Below are 17,482 nucleotides of genomic sequence, written 5' to 3' on the forward strand. Positions count from 1 at the left end.
CACTTCCAATGGCTATAGGTATAACATAAACAAACCAGACAGCCCAAGACAGGGCATAGAGTGAAAGGAGCATGGGGGAGTGGGAGGATGCCCAGTGGAGGGTTGCAGGTGTGACCGTGTGCACGATTAAAAGGGAGCAGCCATCCAATGGGATGGCATCTAGGCAGGAGGCAGTTGCTGGTGGTGCGTTCCTGCGACCGTGTGCATGGACAGAGGGGGCAAAAGTAAAAAACCAAACCATACCAGCAGCGCAGTTTGAGCCTATGCTGTGTGGTCATGGTATGCACATGTGGGTCACCTTGGGAGTGGACAGTGGGGTCTGTCCACTCTTGGAAGCAGCAGCTTCAGACCACAATTTCCTGCTTGTCTGCTTGAGCCCTGAATGAAATGACCCTGCAAAGAATGATCCTATAAAGTGTAAGAAAATGTTACTCTTCTAATGGACTTTCAAAACACGTTTAATTCACTGATATGAAAAAATCTGTTCAAAAGCACTAAAAATTGTACTGAAACATTAGCATCCACCTAATCAAAGCTAAGTAACTCTAAATTGATAAAAATACCAAATTTGTGAAAGAACTGTGTGTGATATGACATTTATGTGTTTTTTTTAAATTTAGCACCCACAATATATTAAAATTGGAAAAAAAGTGTTTTTAACTCAGGCCTGTGTAACTCTAGGACAGGTGTGGAAACATGCATGGCCTAGCGGCCATATCTAGTTTCCCTGGGCATTTTTTGCATCCAGTAGGTCTCTGCTACTGCACAAGTCAAAGTGATTCTCGCAGTAAATACGGTACATCATCTTCATGTGCCATGCTCCAATTAGACTTACACAGTTTTGTGGCATCAACAGCAGAGATACTGACAATGCCATGAATGCACATTTTTGCACAGCCCCTAATGAAGTGTGACACTCAGATCCACCCCTGCTGTAGGTGTGAGGGTAAAATAAAGAAGCAAGGGGAAAAAAGGGAAAAGAATGAAAACATTTGAAATATGTTGTAAGATTTCAAGATAAATTGAAGCCACTTCAAAGAATTCAGATATTATGGCTGCTAGCTTAAATAATAATTGTTCTTTTAAAAGTTCTCTGTTAAAGCAAATTGATTTGACTGAATTTATGTCAACTGAAGGATCTGATTATGAATTGTATGTCTTACACTGTGAAATAAAGTAATTAAAAAAAAAGATACATTGAAGCCACTTCAAAGAAGCAGGATCAAAATATTCTTCAAATAAAGCAGCAGAGTGTATTGAGTTTTTAAAAAGTTCAGGTGCGGCTGCCAGTTATACACTTACCAAGTAGTAATTCCCAATGAACCAAATGAGAGTTACTTCTTAACAGAGATGTAGATGGCATTTTCAAGTTTTTCTCATTTGGGTTGCAAGTAAGGCACACTCAATAGTCCCGTACAGAATATAAAAAGTATTTTAATTGAAAGCCGCCTCAATTGTCTTCTTACAGAGAGGCGGGGTAAAAATAAAGCTTTTATTTATTTATTATTATTTATCACAACACAGTATTCATATGCAGCATTGTATGGACTTTGGGCTCTTGACAGGTATCTCCATTCTGTTGGCTTTGTTGGGCTTTGTCACTAATTATGAGTAAGGCTTTTTTTTTCTTTCCTAGCTGACTGTCAAAATGCTATCCCTCAATTATCATTCAACTTCTTTTTTGTTGAAGTCATATAGCTAATGCAGAGGTCAAAACAGTAACCTATACATTATTCTGTCAGCATCAATGATCAGAGCTTTCTTTAAGCAAGACTAGACCTTGGGTAGGATGCACAGGCACCCATGAGGAAACTGTGCATCAGTGAAGCACCCAAATTGATAACTGTGCATAGTTCAGAATTATAGGCAGAACAAGAGGTTCTTATACTAGATCTTTAAGACATGTATGGCTCAAATGTAACATTGCTGATCCTAACTAGATTTTGGCTCTGGGCAGCATGCATGGAGAACTGAAAGATAATCTCGGAGAGAAGACTCTAAATAACAAGTACAAGTAGCTGTCAAGACTCAGCTAAGGAAAAATCAAGTGTTCCAAGTTAGAATTAAATTTGTCCCTGGTCTCTAATTAAAATTATAATACCATATACAAAATGAGATAGGCTCGACATCAGTACATTTATCTCACATTACTAAAAATCATTGGTACAAATACAAAAATGCAACTGGACCAGGCATATGATTGAACAGCACAAGCAAAAGTGGAAAGGCAACTGGGTGAAGATAAAGATATCTGAATACTTTATTATTGTTGCTGTTGTTAAGGAGATTACTGGGATAAAGTGTGAGTTAACCAGACCAATATGTCAGAACTCTATTTGCTGTTAGAGGTGTCAAAGATGTCTAGCCCCTCCCATTGTAAAGCCCTGACTCATTCTGGATTTTCAAAAAGATGAATGGCAAATGGAAACACTGAACTTCTTGTCCTGGCCTGTAAGGAGCATTGTTACAGTTGTGCTAAATTCTCAAGGCTTATTAGGCAGACTATTCTCATTCAAATCTTAATCAGATTCTGAGATACCATGATTAAAGGCACTAAACACCACTAAACAGGAACATGTTGCTACAAGGAAATAAAAGTAGAATCTGACCCATCTCCCACTGTAATAGAAATAGAACTCCTTTAATGCATAATTTTGAACTTCCCATACCACAGCAGTTACTTAACTTACTTATTATGATCAACACAGCCATTCTTTTATATGCTCAAAGATAAAGAGGAAACACTTTCCTTTCCTTGCAAAACACAATGACTTCTCCAAATAGCAGTTTTATTTCCACTTCAATGATCTGCCATTCTCATAGAACCTTTAATCTTTTGCAGACATTCTCACAAATAAACAAAAATAGCTCAAGACTGAAGGCGAGTTGGACTACACTGTCCCATCTGTGCTACGAGGCTGAAAACCTTCTCTTCGGGGACTTGTTAAGTCTAAGCGTGTTAACACTTCACAGCGTACCAAAAGGGTATCGTCTTTTATATATGTCCTTTGTTTTAGAGTTTGCAACTGCATAAAAGTCACATATCCAAAGCCTTTTGGGTTGCGATGAGTTGTTGGACGTTGGAAAGCTAGCAGCTCAGGCTTGGTATCCATTACTTCTTCATGGTTGTGCCTTGAAGATCCTTCTGACTGATCCAGAATAGAAAGGCGTATGGTACCTTGGAACGGCCAGGATAGATGACTGTCATATTCTCCTTGCATAATATGAACAAAAAGGGAAATATAGTTGGCACACCTTGGAGTATTTGGCAGCTGGATGTGCAAACGCATACAAAGTTTGTAGCCAGGTTTCCCTGTATAGAAACCTGGGCTGTGTATCACAACAGGTCTTTCTTCTTCTTGGGCTTTCAGATAGACACTGAAATGCTCAATCTTCCATATGAAAATACCATTACACTGCTGTGCTTCCATTTCAGTGATTTTCTCCTCTAGATTTCTGATTGTACGTTTGAGATCCCCCATTTGAGAGTTTTGTGTCTCCATCTTTGCAATGAGTTCTCGGATTTGGTGATCCTGTCTCACCAAGCGACCTTCCAGCTGCTGAATGGTCTCCTTGAAGGTCTGGACTTCAGGGCTACATTCACATGATGTTGGCATTGCTTGAGAGAAGAGGGATGGGTCAAAGGATAAACCTCCGTGGAAATTTACAGAAGCTGGATTACTAACACTGACATTCCGGAGACTCTGGGCCATCATCCTCATGTGAACCTGAGTGAACTCTTGCCAATGGCGTGCCAACTCATTTCTCTGCATCTGGAATTAAATAAAAACACATATAGCTTACAGGCATTTCCGTTGACTTAAATCAAGTACTGAGTCTTAATACAAAAGGGGAAAATATTGTATTAAAAAGAGAACTGGCTTTATCTTCCAGTGATTCTCTGAAACAAGAATTGAAAAACTGAAGAGGAAGTGTTATTACTGTATAGGTGAGACAGCAATTCAAATGCCTTTATGGGAAGCAGTTAAACCCCTAAAGGAATTCCCTGGCTGTATCATGTCTCCCCTTATCTTTTTTTCTTAGCTATAGAGCCCCTTTCCTTATACAGGAGCTTCTCTAGTCCTTTGGATCACTTTGGTTATTATTTTGTTCAGTTTTTTTTTTAAAAAAAAATACACTGTAGTAATACAAGCCTCATCATCCTACCAATTTTATAGTCCTCAGTGTTGAGAATGTAGATTACTAGGGTCAATGACAATACTTTTCTGGGCTGAGCGAAACATAGAAGGCACAGGGTTTGTACAGACAGTGAAGCTCACTTCCCAAGTTGGCCAGCAGAAAGCCATGGAAGCCATGCCTTATGAGGAAAGACTTAGGGAGCCGGGTATGTTTAGTCTAGAGAAGAGACAGTTAAGGGTGATATGATAGTCCTGTTTAAGTATTTGAAGGGATATCACATTGAAGATGGAGCAAGCTTGTTTTCTGATGCCCCAGAGACTAGAACACAAAACAATGGATGGAAGCTACAGGAAAAGAGATTGCACCTCAACATTACGAGGAACTTCTTGACAGTAAGAGATGTTCGACAGTGTAACACACTCCCCTCAAAGTGTGGTGGAATCTCCGTCCTTGGAGGTCTTTAAACAGAGGCCAGACGGCAATCTGCTGGGGATGCTTTGATTGAGATTTCCTGCACGGCAGGGGGTTGTACTGGATGGCCTAACTGTATGATTCTATGAAAGAAGCTAGCCAGAGTGATTTTCAGTCATTGCCACAAGTTTCACATGAGCAGTTAGCCAAAAATGTCAGCATCTTGTGTCATTCAAGGACATCTCCTAAAATGTTCCACAGAATTCTCTGAAGATTTTTATGACTAGGAACAGGATTACAATGATCACAATCTAACTTTTTGTTTAAACCTAAAACACTCCCACTATTGCAATTGGCCCTCTGTATCCCACAGATTCTGCATCTATGGTTTCGACCAAGTTCAAGAATATTTACACATAGACATACACACATTTCCAAAGAGCAAACCTTGATTTTGTCATTTTACATAACGGATGTCATTTTACTATGCCACTGTATCTAATGGGACTCGAGCAACCACAGATTTTAGCATCCATGCAGGGTGCTGGAACCAAACCTCAGTGGATACCAAGGGCCCACTGTACTATTTATTACTGAGGTTTTTGGGAATACTAGGGAGGGAGTTTGCCAGTTATTCAAAAATTAGGAGATGTCTACAGGATACTTCTAAAAATCTTAGATATAATTCAGCACCTGATCAAATATGCGGTGGTGACAGCTAACAAATCTTTTACTGCTTGTAATAATATTCTAAATTCCATCAAGATTAATACTGTGTTCTATGCTGTTATCTTTTTAAAATTATGTTTTAAATGTGTTTTAAACTGTTTTCACTTTGGGCATTTAATAGAATTGTTTATTTAATTATTTTTAAATTTTGTATAAGATTTTAGCAGTACTTTGTTTTAATTTGTTCTTGGGTCCTATGTTGGGAGACAGGCAGGATATTAAATAACTAAAATAAATGTGTTTTTCTACATTCATTCATTCTATCAATCCATTTATATCCCATCTCTCTCCTGTCAATGTACTCAAGATGGCTAATGTCAGTGCTTCAGAAAAATTGCTCAAAATAAACAATAGTAATCTACTGTGGGAGTTTTAGCTGAAACCAGAGGGGTGGGGATTCCCACCTCTGTAAGCACTCAATTTTTAGTTTTGTGTTAATCACTGGAAATCCCATGGAGACAACATTTGGATATTGAGATGTTTTGGACTTCAACTGCCAATGGTAAGAGATTCTGGAAGTTGAAATGCAAAACATGTAAAGGAACAGAGGTTTAGAACTATTGATTTACAGCAATATTACTTTAAATTATTTCTCTAGAATTTTATTGCAGCAAGAAAGTTTGGCCTTATTCTGCCTATCTGACTTCAAGACCAGCAGCTTATGTCACATTTCACAGCATGAATACTGCATAAAAACTAGAAGACCCCCCCTGGATTGTATAATTTAGTTTTGTTTATAATTGATTACTCTAAAAGAGGAAGATAAATTCAGGTGCAAAATACACTGCAGAAATAACCCAGTTTGAGACTGCTTTAACTGCCATGGCTCAGTGCTAGGGAATCCTGGGAATTGTGGTTTACTGTGGCACTAGAGCCAGAGAAGGCTAAATGTCTCACAAAACTACAGTTTTCAGAATTCCCTAGCATTGAGCCAGGGCAGTTAAAGTGGTTTCAAACTGGATTATTTCTGCAGTGTGTTTTGGACCTCCATACAGAAAACTGGTACCTTTACTAGTCCCAGCTTCTGCCAGCCTAGCAGTTCGAAAACATGCAAATGCAAGTAGGTACCACTTTGGTGGGATTCTGTGCAATCATGCTGGCCAGAACGCTGGCTCTTTGGCTTAGTAACTGAGATGAGCACCACCCCTTATGGTCAGACACAACTTGATAACCTTGTCAATGGTGAATACCTTTATCTTTACAGAAAACTACTTATTGGTCTATGAGATGTTCAAAGAAAAACTAGCTGTGACATTTAGCAACAAGAAAGCTCAGTAAAAGGAAACCAGATGACCATGCAAACATTTCAGTAACAAAACAGAATTAAGTAATACAATAAATGAAGGGAAATCAAAACAGGTCAATGGTCTTCTTTCTAAAGTTCCACTGAAATTTTCAGCAATGGTTTGCCCTAGTAAATGACGACGTTTGGATCACATCTTGGTTTAAGTTAGCCCCTTAGCTCCTTTCACACAAGTTGTCAAAAACCACAAGAATATCTTCCATTTCTATATTTTCCCACTTTATCTTAACTAGGAAACCATGGGTTGTAGCCAATGGTAGTTTTACAATAATGGAAAGCACTTCCACTTATACAAGCTAGGGTATCTGATTTTCATTGATATGCAGAAGGGTAAAATTGGTAGCTGAGACTGAAGATGTTTGCACTGCCCTGCACTTCCAGTCCTATGCGGGTTGAGAAAGCTGGAATAGATAAATTTTGCTCTGAACCAACCCTTCTCATGTTTTTATCAGAAAATTGTTCTGAGCACTGTGGCAATAAAGTGAGTATTCTTTTCTAGCAAATAAAAAAGCTTGTTGAAGTAAAAATTATTGGGTCCTATATCTGTTTACATGAGATAGAGATCAATTATGCATGTACAGGGCTGTGCTATAACTTACTTTTTCTGGACATCCAAAATCACTATAGGTACATGGTACTGGAGCAGTAGGACAATCATTATCATAGTGATTAGGCAACTAGAAAAACAAAACAAAAAAATTACTGATTAAATAGCATAGTTTCTAGTTCTGAGAACAAACAATATGAAACCTAAGGATTAGTCACCAGTGGCCTGTATTTATGAGAACATGTATACCATGCCCATATCATAACAAAAATTATCTAAATATAAATTAGCAAACTTATTTTGAAGTGCAATGTTTTATGCTGAGAAAACCACTTGCTAGTTCACAGTAAATATTGTTATGTTATACTATAGTCAGATTTTTATGACACCTTTCAGCTGAATCTTCCAAAACAAAATGAAAAGTTTTAAAGACTCCAGATCTGTATCTACTTAGATTTAGACATACTGAAATAAATAGGGACTTATTTCTGGATATGTACGTACAGGATTATACTCTACAATGACCACAAAAAGTTCAACTGAAAATAGCAATACTGGGTGTCACACATTCGGGATAGTATCACATGACTTATATTTTGTAAGCCAATAATCTCTTCTACAGGACAAATGATAGATGGGTTCTTAATATTTGTGCTATATACTGTTTTCTATTTTATTTATTTTAGAACAGTATTTTAAAATAGTATTTAAAAAAGGAATATTTCTCCTCCACTGAGAGGCAACATAGAAGAGAAGGCCCTCTTCCATGCTTCTAAAAGATATATTGCTCCTATTGTTGGGATGCAGAGGAGAGATGTCCAGCAGATCTCATGGTCTGATTCTCCAAATCTCAAAAGGTAATGCCACCATTTGAGGCAAGGCGGGTAGTAATAATCTAAATATTGCTATTTAAAGAACTGCAATTCATTTAATGTGGGAAACGGCAGTCTTTCAGATGACCAGGTCTCTAGATTTGTAGTTTATGTCTAGTGCACATACACAGAGGCACACTCCAATTAGTATTTTGCTCAACTATGACAAGTGTCCACCAAATTCCTATGTAAGAAAAGGTTCACATAACTAGAACCACAACACATACTCACTCCTTAGCTGCTTATCTCTACCAAGGGTCCTCACCCTTCCTCCCAATTCCACTGTACCTCTTAAAAAAAAATCAGTGTATGAATGACCAAATCTACATGACTATCAGATTAGGGGGGAAGAGCCAAGAAAGTATTTTACCTGTTCTCTGATTAGCACTGTGTTACAGTACTCACAGGAGACATTTGCCAAAAGGCACACCCCATCATGAACCTTCATTTCAGTGAAAACAAAAAGTAAGTTAGAATGAATTTAAAGCAGAAGGCAATAAGTATTATTAGAAGTACTGTCAGCTAGAATGTAATTTCTTTCCCATATCAGTTTATGTGTCAGAAAAACAGTAATACTAATCAATCAGCAGTAGTTATCAAAAACATCGTTTCTCAAAGGTTCACAGAAATTTTAGTTAATAAAGCATTTGTTAAACTAAACACCCTATCTTTGCAATGTCTGGCTTAGTAATACTGAGGAGGAAACACTCTTAGTTGATGTTCAAAAATCCTTTCTTTCTTAAGAACAGATACTTTATTCATTCATTCATTCCAGATAGAGTCTTTGAACTTTTTCCACAATGCCACACCATCCTGGCTTAGCTTGGGCACATTCTCCTTAACTATGAAATCTTAGTGTTAGCCAGCATCACGTTTGCTGTAATTTGGCCACTCACAAGAAAAATTTTCTTAGATGGCAAAAGAGACCCTCAACCCATTTTGCAGCATTCTACCAAGAATACAAGTTAAATGTATTTGACATATTTTAGAACTATATTGAAGTGATCTTCTTGGATAGTAGCTTAGATAACTCTTTCAGAAAATTTTGTTAATGTTCTCTTACAAAAGAAAGTGAATGAAAATTATCACCAATTTGATGAAACCTGACCAGTAGATCCCCAGTTGGAACTTTAACAATAGATGGATAGCAAAAGTGAAAATTCAAAATGTGACACCAGGTGTCTGAAAGCCAAGTGAGCCATAATTCAAGGGGAAAAGGAATTATTTCAGAAAAGAAAACAGGAGACCTACCTTGTTCTAGACTTCTTTATTTAAGAAAAGGAAAAATACAAATTTAGAATCTTCTGAGGCACACAAAAAAGCAAAATCTCTTTGTCATATCCATCTGTATATCCTCCCATAATATATTCCGCTCTTACAATTGTAAATATTGAGACTATCGTGTCAGACAATACATCACGATAGCAACTTCTCCTGCCTTGACAAAAAATGAACAATGCTTCATTCAAAAGATAAATATCATCAAGTTGATTGTTGTTGTTGTTTTAAAAAAAGAACTATATGTTTCGACCATACCTCTTTTTCTTCATAAGGCATAAATAATGCACAGTTTGGGCAGGAGACTTGCCGCCGTGGACATTCTAGCTTTATGTGATCATGTAGCTGATTCTTCTGGAAAATGCCTTGGCACTGTGGACACTTTTCGGATGCAAAACCACAGTGTAGCTCATGATCCTAAAAAAGAACAACAAAAACCAGATTCAGAAACACACTGGACATGAGGTCAAAATTATTACCTCTATAAACAATATGAACAACACTAAAATGAACAGTGAAGTCAGTGCTGGCCGAGCTGAGGTCAGCAACTTTTGTTGTTCTTGTTGTATACCTTCAAGTTGTTTCCAACATATGGCAACTCTAAGATGAACCTACTATGGGGTTCTTGGCAACCTACTTGGCAAGATTTGTTCAGAGGGGATTTGCCTTTGACCTGCGAAAGGTCACCCAGTGGGGTTTTATGGCTGAGCATGGATTTGAATCCTGGTCTCCAGAGTCATAGTCCCATGATGAAATCATTACACTATCCTGGCTCTTTTCACCTGTCAATTTCTCCTGTACCCTAAGAAATCGAAGGAGTATAAAATGATGGCTCAAGTGAGTAATTTACTGTGTGGCATTAAGACAGGCTTGTGAATAACCATGGGTCCAGTCACCTATAGTAAGAACAATTGTTTTAATGTTAACAAACTTGTAAAGCTGTTACAAAGTGAAGGGAAAGATCTCCTTTACTTTTTAATTGATAATATGCCATTAAAAACTTACACAGAATATGTGGGCTAACAGGTCAACAGTATTTCTATACATTGTTACAATGCTGTATCATGCTCTGAAGTGCTTACTATAGCAGAAATATATGTCAGCAGAGTTACACTGCCTCACAGTTCTACAACTGATGGGAGTATCACGGTATGAGCGCATGTGTTGCATAAGAGTCAATTAACTCCCCACACACCAAATCAAAACTGAGAGAAAAATCTGTGTACTTACGGAAGGTGTGGCTACACTAGGGATGGCACTTATGCTGGCAATATGCAAAATATTATACAGCTACATTTATATTACTGTAGTGGCCCATGAAGATTCTTGCCTCAAGCATTTTATTCAGTGGTCTTCCACAGAGCCAAGCCCACCATGAGGCAGATCTAGGTGCTGGCTCAGGCAGCAGATTCTGGGTATCATGAATGGACATCAGGTTGCAATTTTTTAGTATTCACCTAGAAGAGGATCTATGTGCAGTTTTCACTATTATTATTATTATTATTATTATTATTATTATTATTATTACACTGTGCCCTTTTTTATGCGGGGATCTGTTCCGGACCCCCCTGCATAAAAAACCCGTGTATGCTTAAGCCCCATTAAAACTAATGGGGCTCGTGCATGGTGCGGTGGAGCGGTGACGGGCACATGCCCCATTATTCTTAATGGGAAGCGCCACCCCTTGTGCCCTTGTGGGCGCCCTTGCAACTTTCAGCATATGCTGAAAGTTGCGCATGGTGCATCCGCATATGACGTAGGCCCACTGTATTATTTAGTCCAAGTGATTTAGGAAAACTGTATCTTTGGAATGACCCACAGATCTGTAGCTTTTCTCTTAAGAGAAACAGATTTCACCAAAGCCAGAGTAAATCCAGAGCAAACTCAGAATGAAACAAATTATCTGCTACAATGTAAGCACGGGATTGTACAACAGCTAAACCATATTCTATACAATGTAAATGGTGAAAGAGCATTCAGAGGTTCTGTAACAAATTTTCTTTGTGGCTTTATTCTGCTGTTCCTATAGATTCAATTCAGTGGTCTACAGGAGTCAATATAAAGGCCACTGATAACCCTTCCCCATCTTTATCCAGTCCTCCTTAAAGCCTCTTCAGTGGTTTTCCAAAGCAATGATTATAACTGCTATCCAAAAGTAGAGGGTATGCATCAAGTATCCCTTTCAGCAGTCCTAAAAGCATTGGTCCTGCTGCTCAGACTAACATAAAACTGGACTGAAACATTTTAAGTTCTCACCTCTAAATGCCTTAATTCCATCTTCTGGTTACAGCCCTTATTAGGACATTTCACTGTCAGTGAAAGGATTTCCCGTTTTGCAAAGTTGTCAGGAAAAAGTTGATTTTCTAGTAACATTTCATTATCTATTGGACATTTATGACCAGCATCTCTGTTGAAAAAGCATATATTTTAAAATACCAATCCTATTTGCATATGCAATTGTTAACATGTGTGGACTGTAGTAAGGGTTTTTAATGCTTAGTTTTGGATCTGACAATGTTCTGCCTGATTGTGAAGACATTTCTCCTTGTGCAAACTTTGCTCATACTATCTCTTCTGTTGTAGCAGAAGAGATGATATGCTTACCAAACAATTCCAGAGAGTTCCAGGGTCATAGGGGTTTGCAGGGGAGGGAGGGGAGCTACAGTGAGGAGGAAGACAAAAATTCTAGTGTGCAAGTTGTGTTCATATAATGTTTGTAAACTGCATTTGGAGTATCAGTCAGGAAAAATACACCGTTTTCTTAATGGTCAAGGTGCCCCTCCCACGCTGTTGTTAGTTGCCCTTGAGTGGGCTTTGACTCATAGCGACCCTGTGGATGAAACATCTCCAAGACTTCCTTGTCCTCCATTGCACTGCTTAGGTCCTGTAATTTCAGGCCTGTGACCTCCATGACGGTGTTTATCCACCTGGTGTCAGGTCTTCCTCTCTATCTACTTAATCTGCCTTTCCCTAGCATTATTGTCTTTTCTAGTGAGTCGTGCCTTTTCATGATGTGGCCAAAGTACAAAAGCCTCAGTTTTCTCATCTTGGCCTCCAGGGGTATTACTAGCTTGATCTATGCAAGGACCCATTTTTAAAAATATTTATTTATTTGTCTTTTTGGCTGTGCACGGTATTCTCAGCACATAGAACCATAGAACTGTGAGAGACAGTTCAACCCCCTGCCATGCAGGATCTCATAATAAAAGACTCCAGACAGATGACCATCCAAAGGAGGAGACTCCATCACACTTCAAAGGAGTGTGTTCCACTGTCTAACAGCTCTTACTATCAGGAAGTTCCTCCTAATGGAATCTCTTTTCCTGTAATTTGAATCCATTGCTCCAGGTCCTATTTTCTGGAGCAGCAGAAAACAAGCTTGTGCCATCCTCAATATGACACATCTTCAAATATTTAAACAGGATTATCATATCGCCTCTTAACTGTCTCTTTTCCAGGATAAACATACCCAGCTGCCTAAGTCTCTCTTCATAGGGCTTGGTTTCCAGACCCTTCACCATTCCTCTGGGTACACTCCAGCTTGTCAACATCCTTTTTGAATTGTGGTGCCCAGAACTGGGCACAGTATTTCAGGCGAGGCCTGACCAAAGCAGAATAGAATGGTACTATGACTTCCCTTGATCTAGAAACTAACTTCTATTGATGCAGCCTGGAATTGCCTTGGTCTTTTTAGCTGCCACATCACACTGTTGACTCATGTTCAACTTGTGGTCCACTAGGATTTCTAGATCCCTTTCACATGTAGTGTTTTCAAGCCAGATGTCCCCCATCCTGTATCTATGCATTTCATTTTTTCTGTGTAAGTATAGTACTTTACATTTCTCTGTATTGAAATTTATTTTGTTATTTTTGGTCTAGCTTTCTAATCTATTAAAGTCATTTTGAATTTTGATCTTTTCCTCTGGGGTATTAGCTATTCTTCTTAATTTGGTGTCATCTGCAAATTTGATAAGTATGCCCCCAATTCTGTCATTCAAGTCATTGATAAAGATGTTGAATAGCACTGGGCCTAGGAAAGGACCCTGTGGCACCCCATCGGCCACTTCTTTCCAAGATGAAAAGGAGCCATTGCTGAGCATTCTTTGGGTTTGGCCAGTCAACCAATTATATTCCACTTAACAGTTGCATTGTCTAGACCACATTTTACAGTCCTCCCTTGGCTTACGTGAGGGATTCATTCCAGACCCCCCGCATAAGCCAAATACCGCGCATGCTCAAGCCCCATTCAAGTGAATGGGGTTCATGCATGTGGAGGTGCGTGCGTGTCACGGCGTGCTGCCCCCTGCGTGGCTTTCAGTATATGCTGAAAGCTGCATATGATGCAGGGCGCACTCTACTAGCTTGTTCACAACAATGTCTTGGGGCCCTTGTCCAAGGCCTTACTGAAATCAAGATATGTCACATCCACAGCATTCTTTTCATCTACCAAACTGGTAATTTCATTAAAAAAGGAAATCCTTAGTCTGGCATGACTTGTTTTTGAAAACCTGACTTTTTGTGATCATGGCATTCCCTTCTAAATGTCCACAGACACTCTGTTTAATGAGCTACTCTTTCCTGATATTGATGTCAGACTAAATGGCTGATAATTGTTGGGATCCTCTTTTTTCCCCCTGTTTGAAGATGGGGACGCCATTTGCCTTCCTCTAGTCTGCTGGGACTTCTCCTGTTCTCCAGGAGTTCTCAAACATTATTGCCAGCAGCTCTGAGATTACGTCTGCCAGTTCTTTTCATACTCTTGGAAGTAGTTCATCTAATCCCAGAGACTTAAATTCTTTTAGATTAACCAGGTATTCCTGTACTTCCTCTTCTTCTTTGGCACCACATCTCAAATGAGTTGATTTTCTTTTTCTTTTATTTTTTCCCTGTTCAGCACTCACATCCATTCATAGTGATTGGGAATACCAAGACTTTGATTATTCTAATTTCAGCACTCTGTTGTTTATCTTTACTCATTAGAATCTTCTCTAGCTCTTTCATGGATGCTCTTCCCATTCCTACTCTTCTTATCTCTTTACTGCAGTTTCTATTCTGGATGATCTTTGATCCCAAGTACAAGAAATCTTTGACTATTTCAATTCCCTCATTTTCTAATTCGAATTTACGTAGGTCCTCCATGGTCATTATTTTTATTTTCTTTATGTCAAGCAACAGGCCTGCCTCTGTACTTTCTTCCTTGACCTTCCTTAGCAATTGTTCCAAGTCACTGATAATTTCCACTAATTAATATTGTATCATCTGCATATATGAGATGGTTGATGTTCCTTCCTCCTATCTTCACTCCTTCTTCTGAATGTAGCCCTGTTTTCCAAGGAATATTTTCTGCATACAAATTGAACAAGTATGGTGATAATATGCAGCCTTGACTGACTCCTTTGCCTATTGGGAACCATTCCTTTTCTCCATTTGATTGGGGTCTAAATCAGGTTTGAAATGAATTAGTTCAACTTGAACTAAGAAACTGGGTTGGTGGGAGTAACCATGTACAGCCCTAAGGGGGTGGGAAGGGCAGTCATTATGATCATTAGCTTGCATGTGAAGGGATGATATGCAGGAATCTGCAAGGTGCATGGAGATTTGTTCTCCTATGTTTTACACATGTAGTGGTATGTTTCCCCTCTCCCTCTGCTAAGTGTTGTCCTTATTTTTTATTCATAGGACTGAGTGGCAACAATCTTTCTTACTTTCTGTCTTTCTTTCACCAATGCCCACTTTCCTTATTATTTCTATTTTGGTGACCAAATTTATAGATTTATGCTTTGTTGACATATTGGGGGTAGTTGGTGAAGCAATACTCTCTCTCTCTCTCTCTCTCTCTAATAGGAGTATATTTTGGGATGTTAACCTGAGATGTTACATTGTATTGTATTAACTTGTTTTAGATAATGCATGACTTTTATATTGTGATTTTAACATTGTTACTGTATTAGAAGTACTGTTGGTGAATTTTATAATCTGACTGTAATCCCGCTTTGATCCACCAGGAGAGGCGGGAAAACATAAAATAAATAAATAATAATAATAAAAAGCAGGCTAATCTGGTTCCCCCCCCCCTCTTTTGCTGTTCATGCATCTGCAGAAAAGGGTTTTGGAGTCACCTGCTGTTTACTTTGCCTGTTGCTCATAGGCACACACAGCTACAGTAGGATCATCTAGAACACAATATTCCATTCTTTCACAGATCTACATTTATTGCAGACATGCTGCTATAATGTTACACCCAAAGTCTGTGTTTCTTCGGCCTTCCTTTGCCATCCTCCAAATATCACTGATGTTTTTTATAAACCTATCTAAACAAAGGAGGCAGAGCTGGACATAAAGACTTTGTAAAAAGCAGCTTCTTAATCTGAGGCTTTTAAACCGAAGTATGCCTTTATACATAATCATGAACCCAGCATCTTTGGTCCAAAACACACTGCAGAAATAATCCAGTTTGAGCTGCCCTGACTCAGTGCGAGGGAATCCTGGGAACTGTAGTTTATTTATTTCTTTACTTTATTTGTATACTGCCTTTCTCACAGAAGGAACACAAAATCTCTCTGTGGCATCAGAACTGATAGAGAAAGTAAAATGTCTCAGAAAACTACAGTTCCCAGAACACCCTATCATTAAGCAAATGCAGTTAAAGCAGTCTCAAACTGGATTATTTCTGCATTATGTTTTGGATCTTTGAGGCTCTTTCATTAATATAATAGTGAACACTATTATCTGTTCTTAAGTTTTAGTTTATAACAGTTGCTACTATTGGAACTGGGTTCTCCTCGATTAGTTTTCCCTTCTACAAATAACACAACAAATAAATGAATAATTCTACAAATAACACAACCCATGTTACCTTATAGATTTTACAATGCATGCCTTGCAGAAACGATGTCCACATCGCGTTTGCACTGCTTCCCGCAGTGCCATTAAACAGATAGGACATTCATATTTACTCTCCAGTGGTGGATCAAACTCCACATCATAGCCTTGTGTTTCCTCTGTGAAAGAATCCGAAAGTGTTCCACCAGTGCCATTGCTATCACTGGCATTGAGGCTTTCTTCTTTGGCTACAGCGCTGCAAGCACTGGCCATGGCTGCACAGCAGCCACTCTCTTGACTATTCGATTCAAAGCTAGTGTTGCTATGTAGCAAACTCATAGTAATTTGTAAGGTGCCAGAGGATAGCCTGTGGGACAAATGGGGGGGAGACATAAAGAGAAATTAAAAAATAAATCCAAGGGCTACATTTTTACATTCCATCACATCAGCATGTTGTAAAAAGCTATTTTTGTTTGCTTTTCTGAAACCTAGGTTTTACATTTTCTGTCCCGCCTTTATATTTGTCCTACTCCATAATACTGCAGTACTGCTTCTTTCACAGTTACAAATGGTAAAATCATCTCATTCCTAATATTTAAACTTTACTCTCTCAGCTACAAACAGGAAACATTACTATCACAAAAGGGGTTATCCAGTCACTGAGGGACAACTACCACCATTTTTAGAAGCTAACTGTCAAATACACTGAACCCGATGGATTTCAGAGGGACTCCCTGATTATATTAATACTGCAGAAGAGAAAGAAACGAAGGAAGAATATTCAAGGAATTTTAAGATTATGTAAAATAATCTATGTTTAAACCTTTGCTTTTGCAACATTGAATAAACAAAGACTAGCAAATTGCTTTCACCTGCATTAAAGCTGGCTGCATTTCCTCTTCAGAGATGCGACAGGGAGAAAAAAATGTAGATGGTATACAACTATATCATCTCCAGAACTGTATAGCCAGAATCCTGCTGGCATGTATTAAGCATGTGATTATTTTTTTCTCCAGGCTGTTCAAGGGACCTGTGGGAAGCAGAAACTGGGATGGGAAGGAAAACTTGCTGGATCCATGCAGCCTGTTACTGCAAAACATGGAAATGTGGCCTGGACAACAGCCAGCTGACTAGGCCACACTTCCCAGAGTGCGTTACTTCTGTTGACTCCCTCCCCATAAGCCATGCTCTGGAGGAACAAGGTTTACTCTATTCACTAGCCTTTGGGTCCCACCCTAGATGACAATGTTTCTCAATTGTCCACCCCAGTCACCACACTGGCGCCTTTTTCTGTCTGGTACCTCCCTCTGCTTTCAACAGTGTAACAACCCCTGCTAAGTTAGCCAACAGGATCTCAAAATGGCCAGCAGCCAGCGGAGC

General features: G+C 38.8%; 1 protein-coding gene across 6 annotated transcripts in view; it reads right to left on the bottom strand.

The window, feature by feature from the left end:
- Positions 1-1,416: 1,416 nt before the first annotated feature.
- The window catches only part of TRAF6 (TNF receptor associated factor 6), a 30,783-nt gene continuing 14,717 nt past the window's right edge, over positions 1,417-17,482 (bottom strand). For 2 of the 6 annotated variants that reach the window (XM_042465171.1, XM_042465190.1), the window contains exons 3-9: positions 16,975-17,132; positions 16,137-16,469; positions 11,537-11,687; positions 9,539-9,697; positions 8,373-8,444; positions 7,183-7,260; positions 1,417-3,773 (exon numbers count right to left, since the gene is read on the bottom strand). In XM_042465171.1, the coding sequence (XP_042321105.1) occupies positions 2,892-3,773; positions 7,183-7,260; positions 8,373-8,444; positions 9,539-9,697; positions 11,537-11,687; positions 16,137-16,441 (1,647 nt within the window). In that variant the 5' untranslated portion in view covers positions 16,442-16,469; positions 16,975-17,132 and the 3' untranslated portion in view covers positions 1,417-2,891. Of the gene's footprint in view, positions 3,774-7,182; positions 7,261-8,372; positions 8,445-9,538; positions 9,698-11,536; positions 11,688-16,136; positions 16,470-16,974; positions 17,149-17,482 lie in introns of all 6 variants that reach the window. The other 4 variants (XM_042465198.1, XM_042465218.1, XM_042465180.1 and 1 more) reach the window with 2 other exon arrangements.

Source organism: Sceloporus undulatus, chromosome 1 (assembly GCF_019175285.1).
Source record: "Sceloporus undulatus isolate JIND9_A2432 ecotype Alabama chromosome 1, SceUnd_v1.1, whole genome shotgun sequence".
Classification (NCBI taxonomy): Eukaryota; Metazoa; Chordata; class Lepidosauria; order Squamata; family Phrynosomatidae; genus Sceloporus; species Sceloporus undulatus.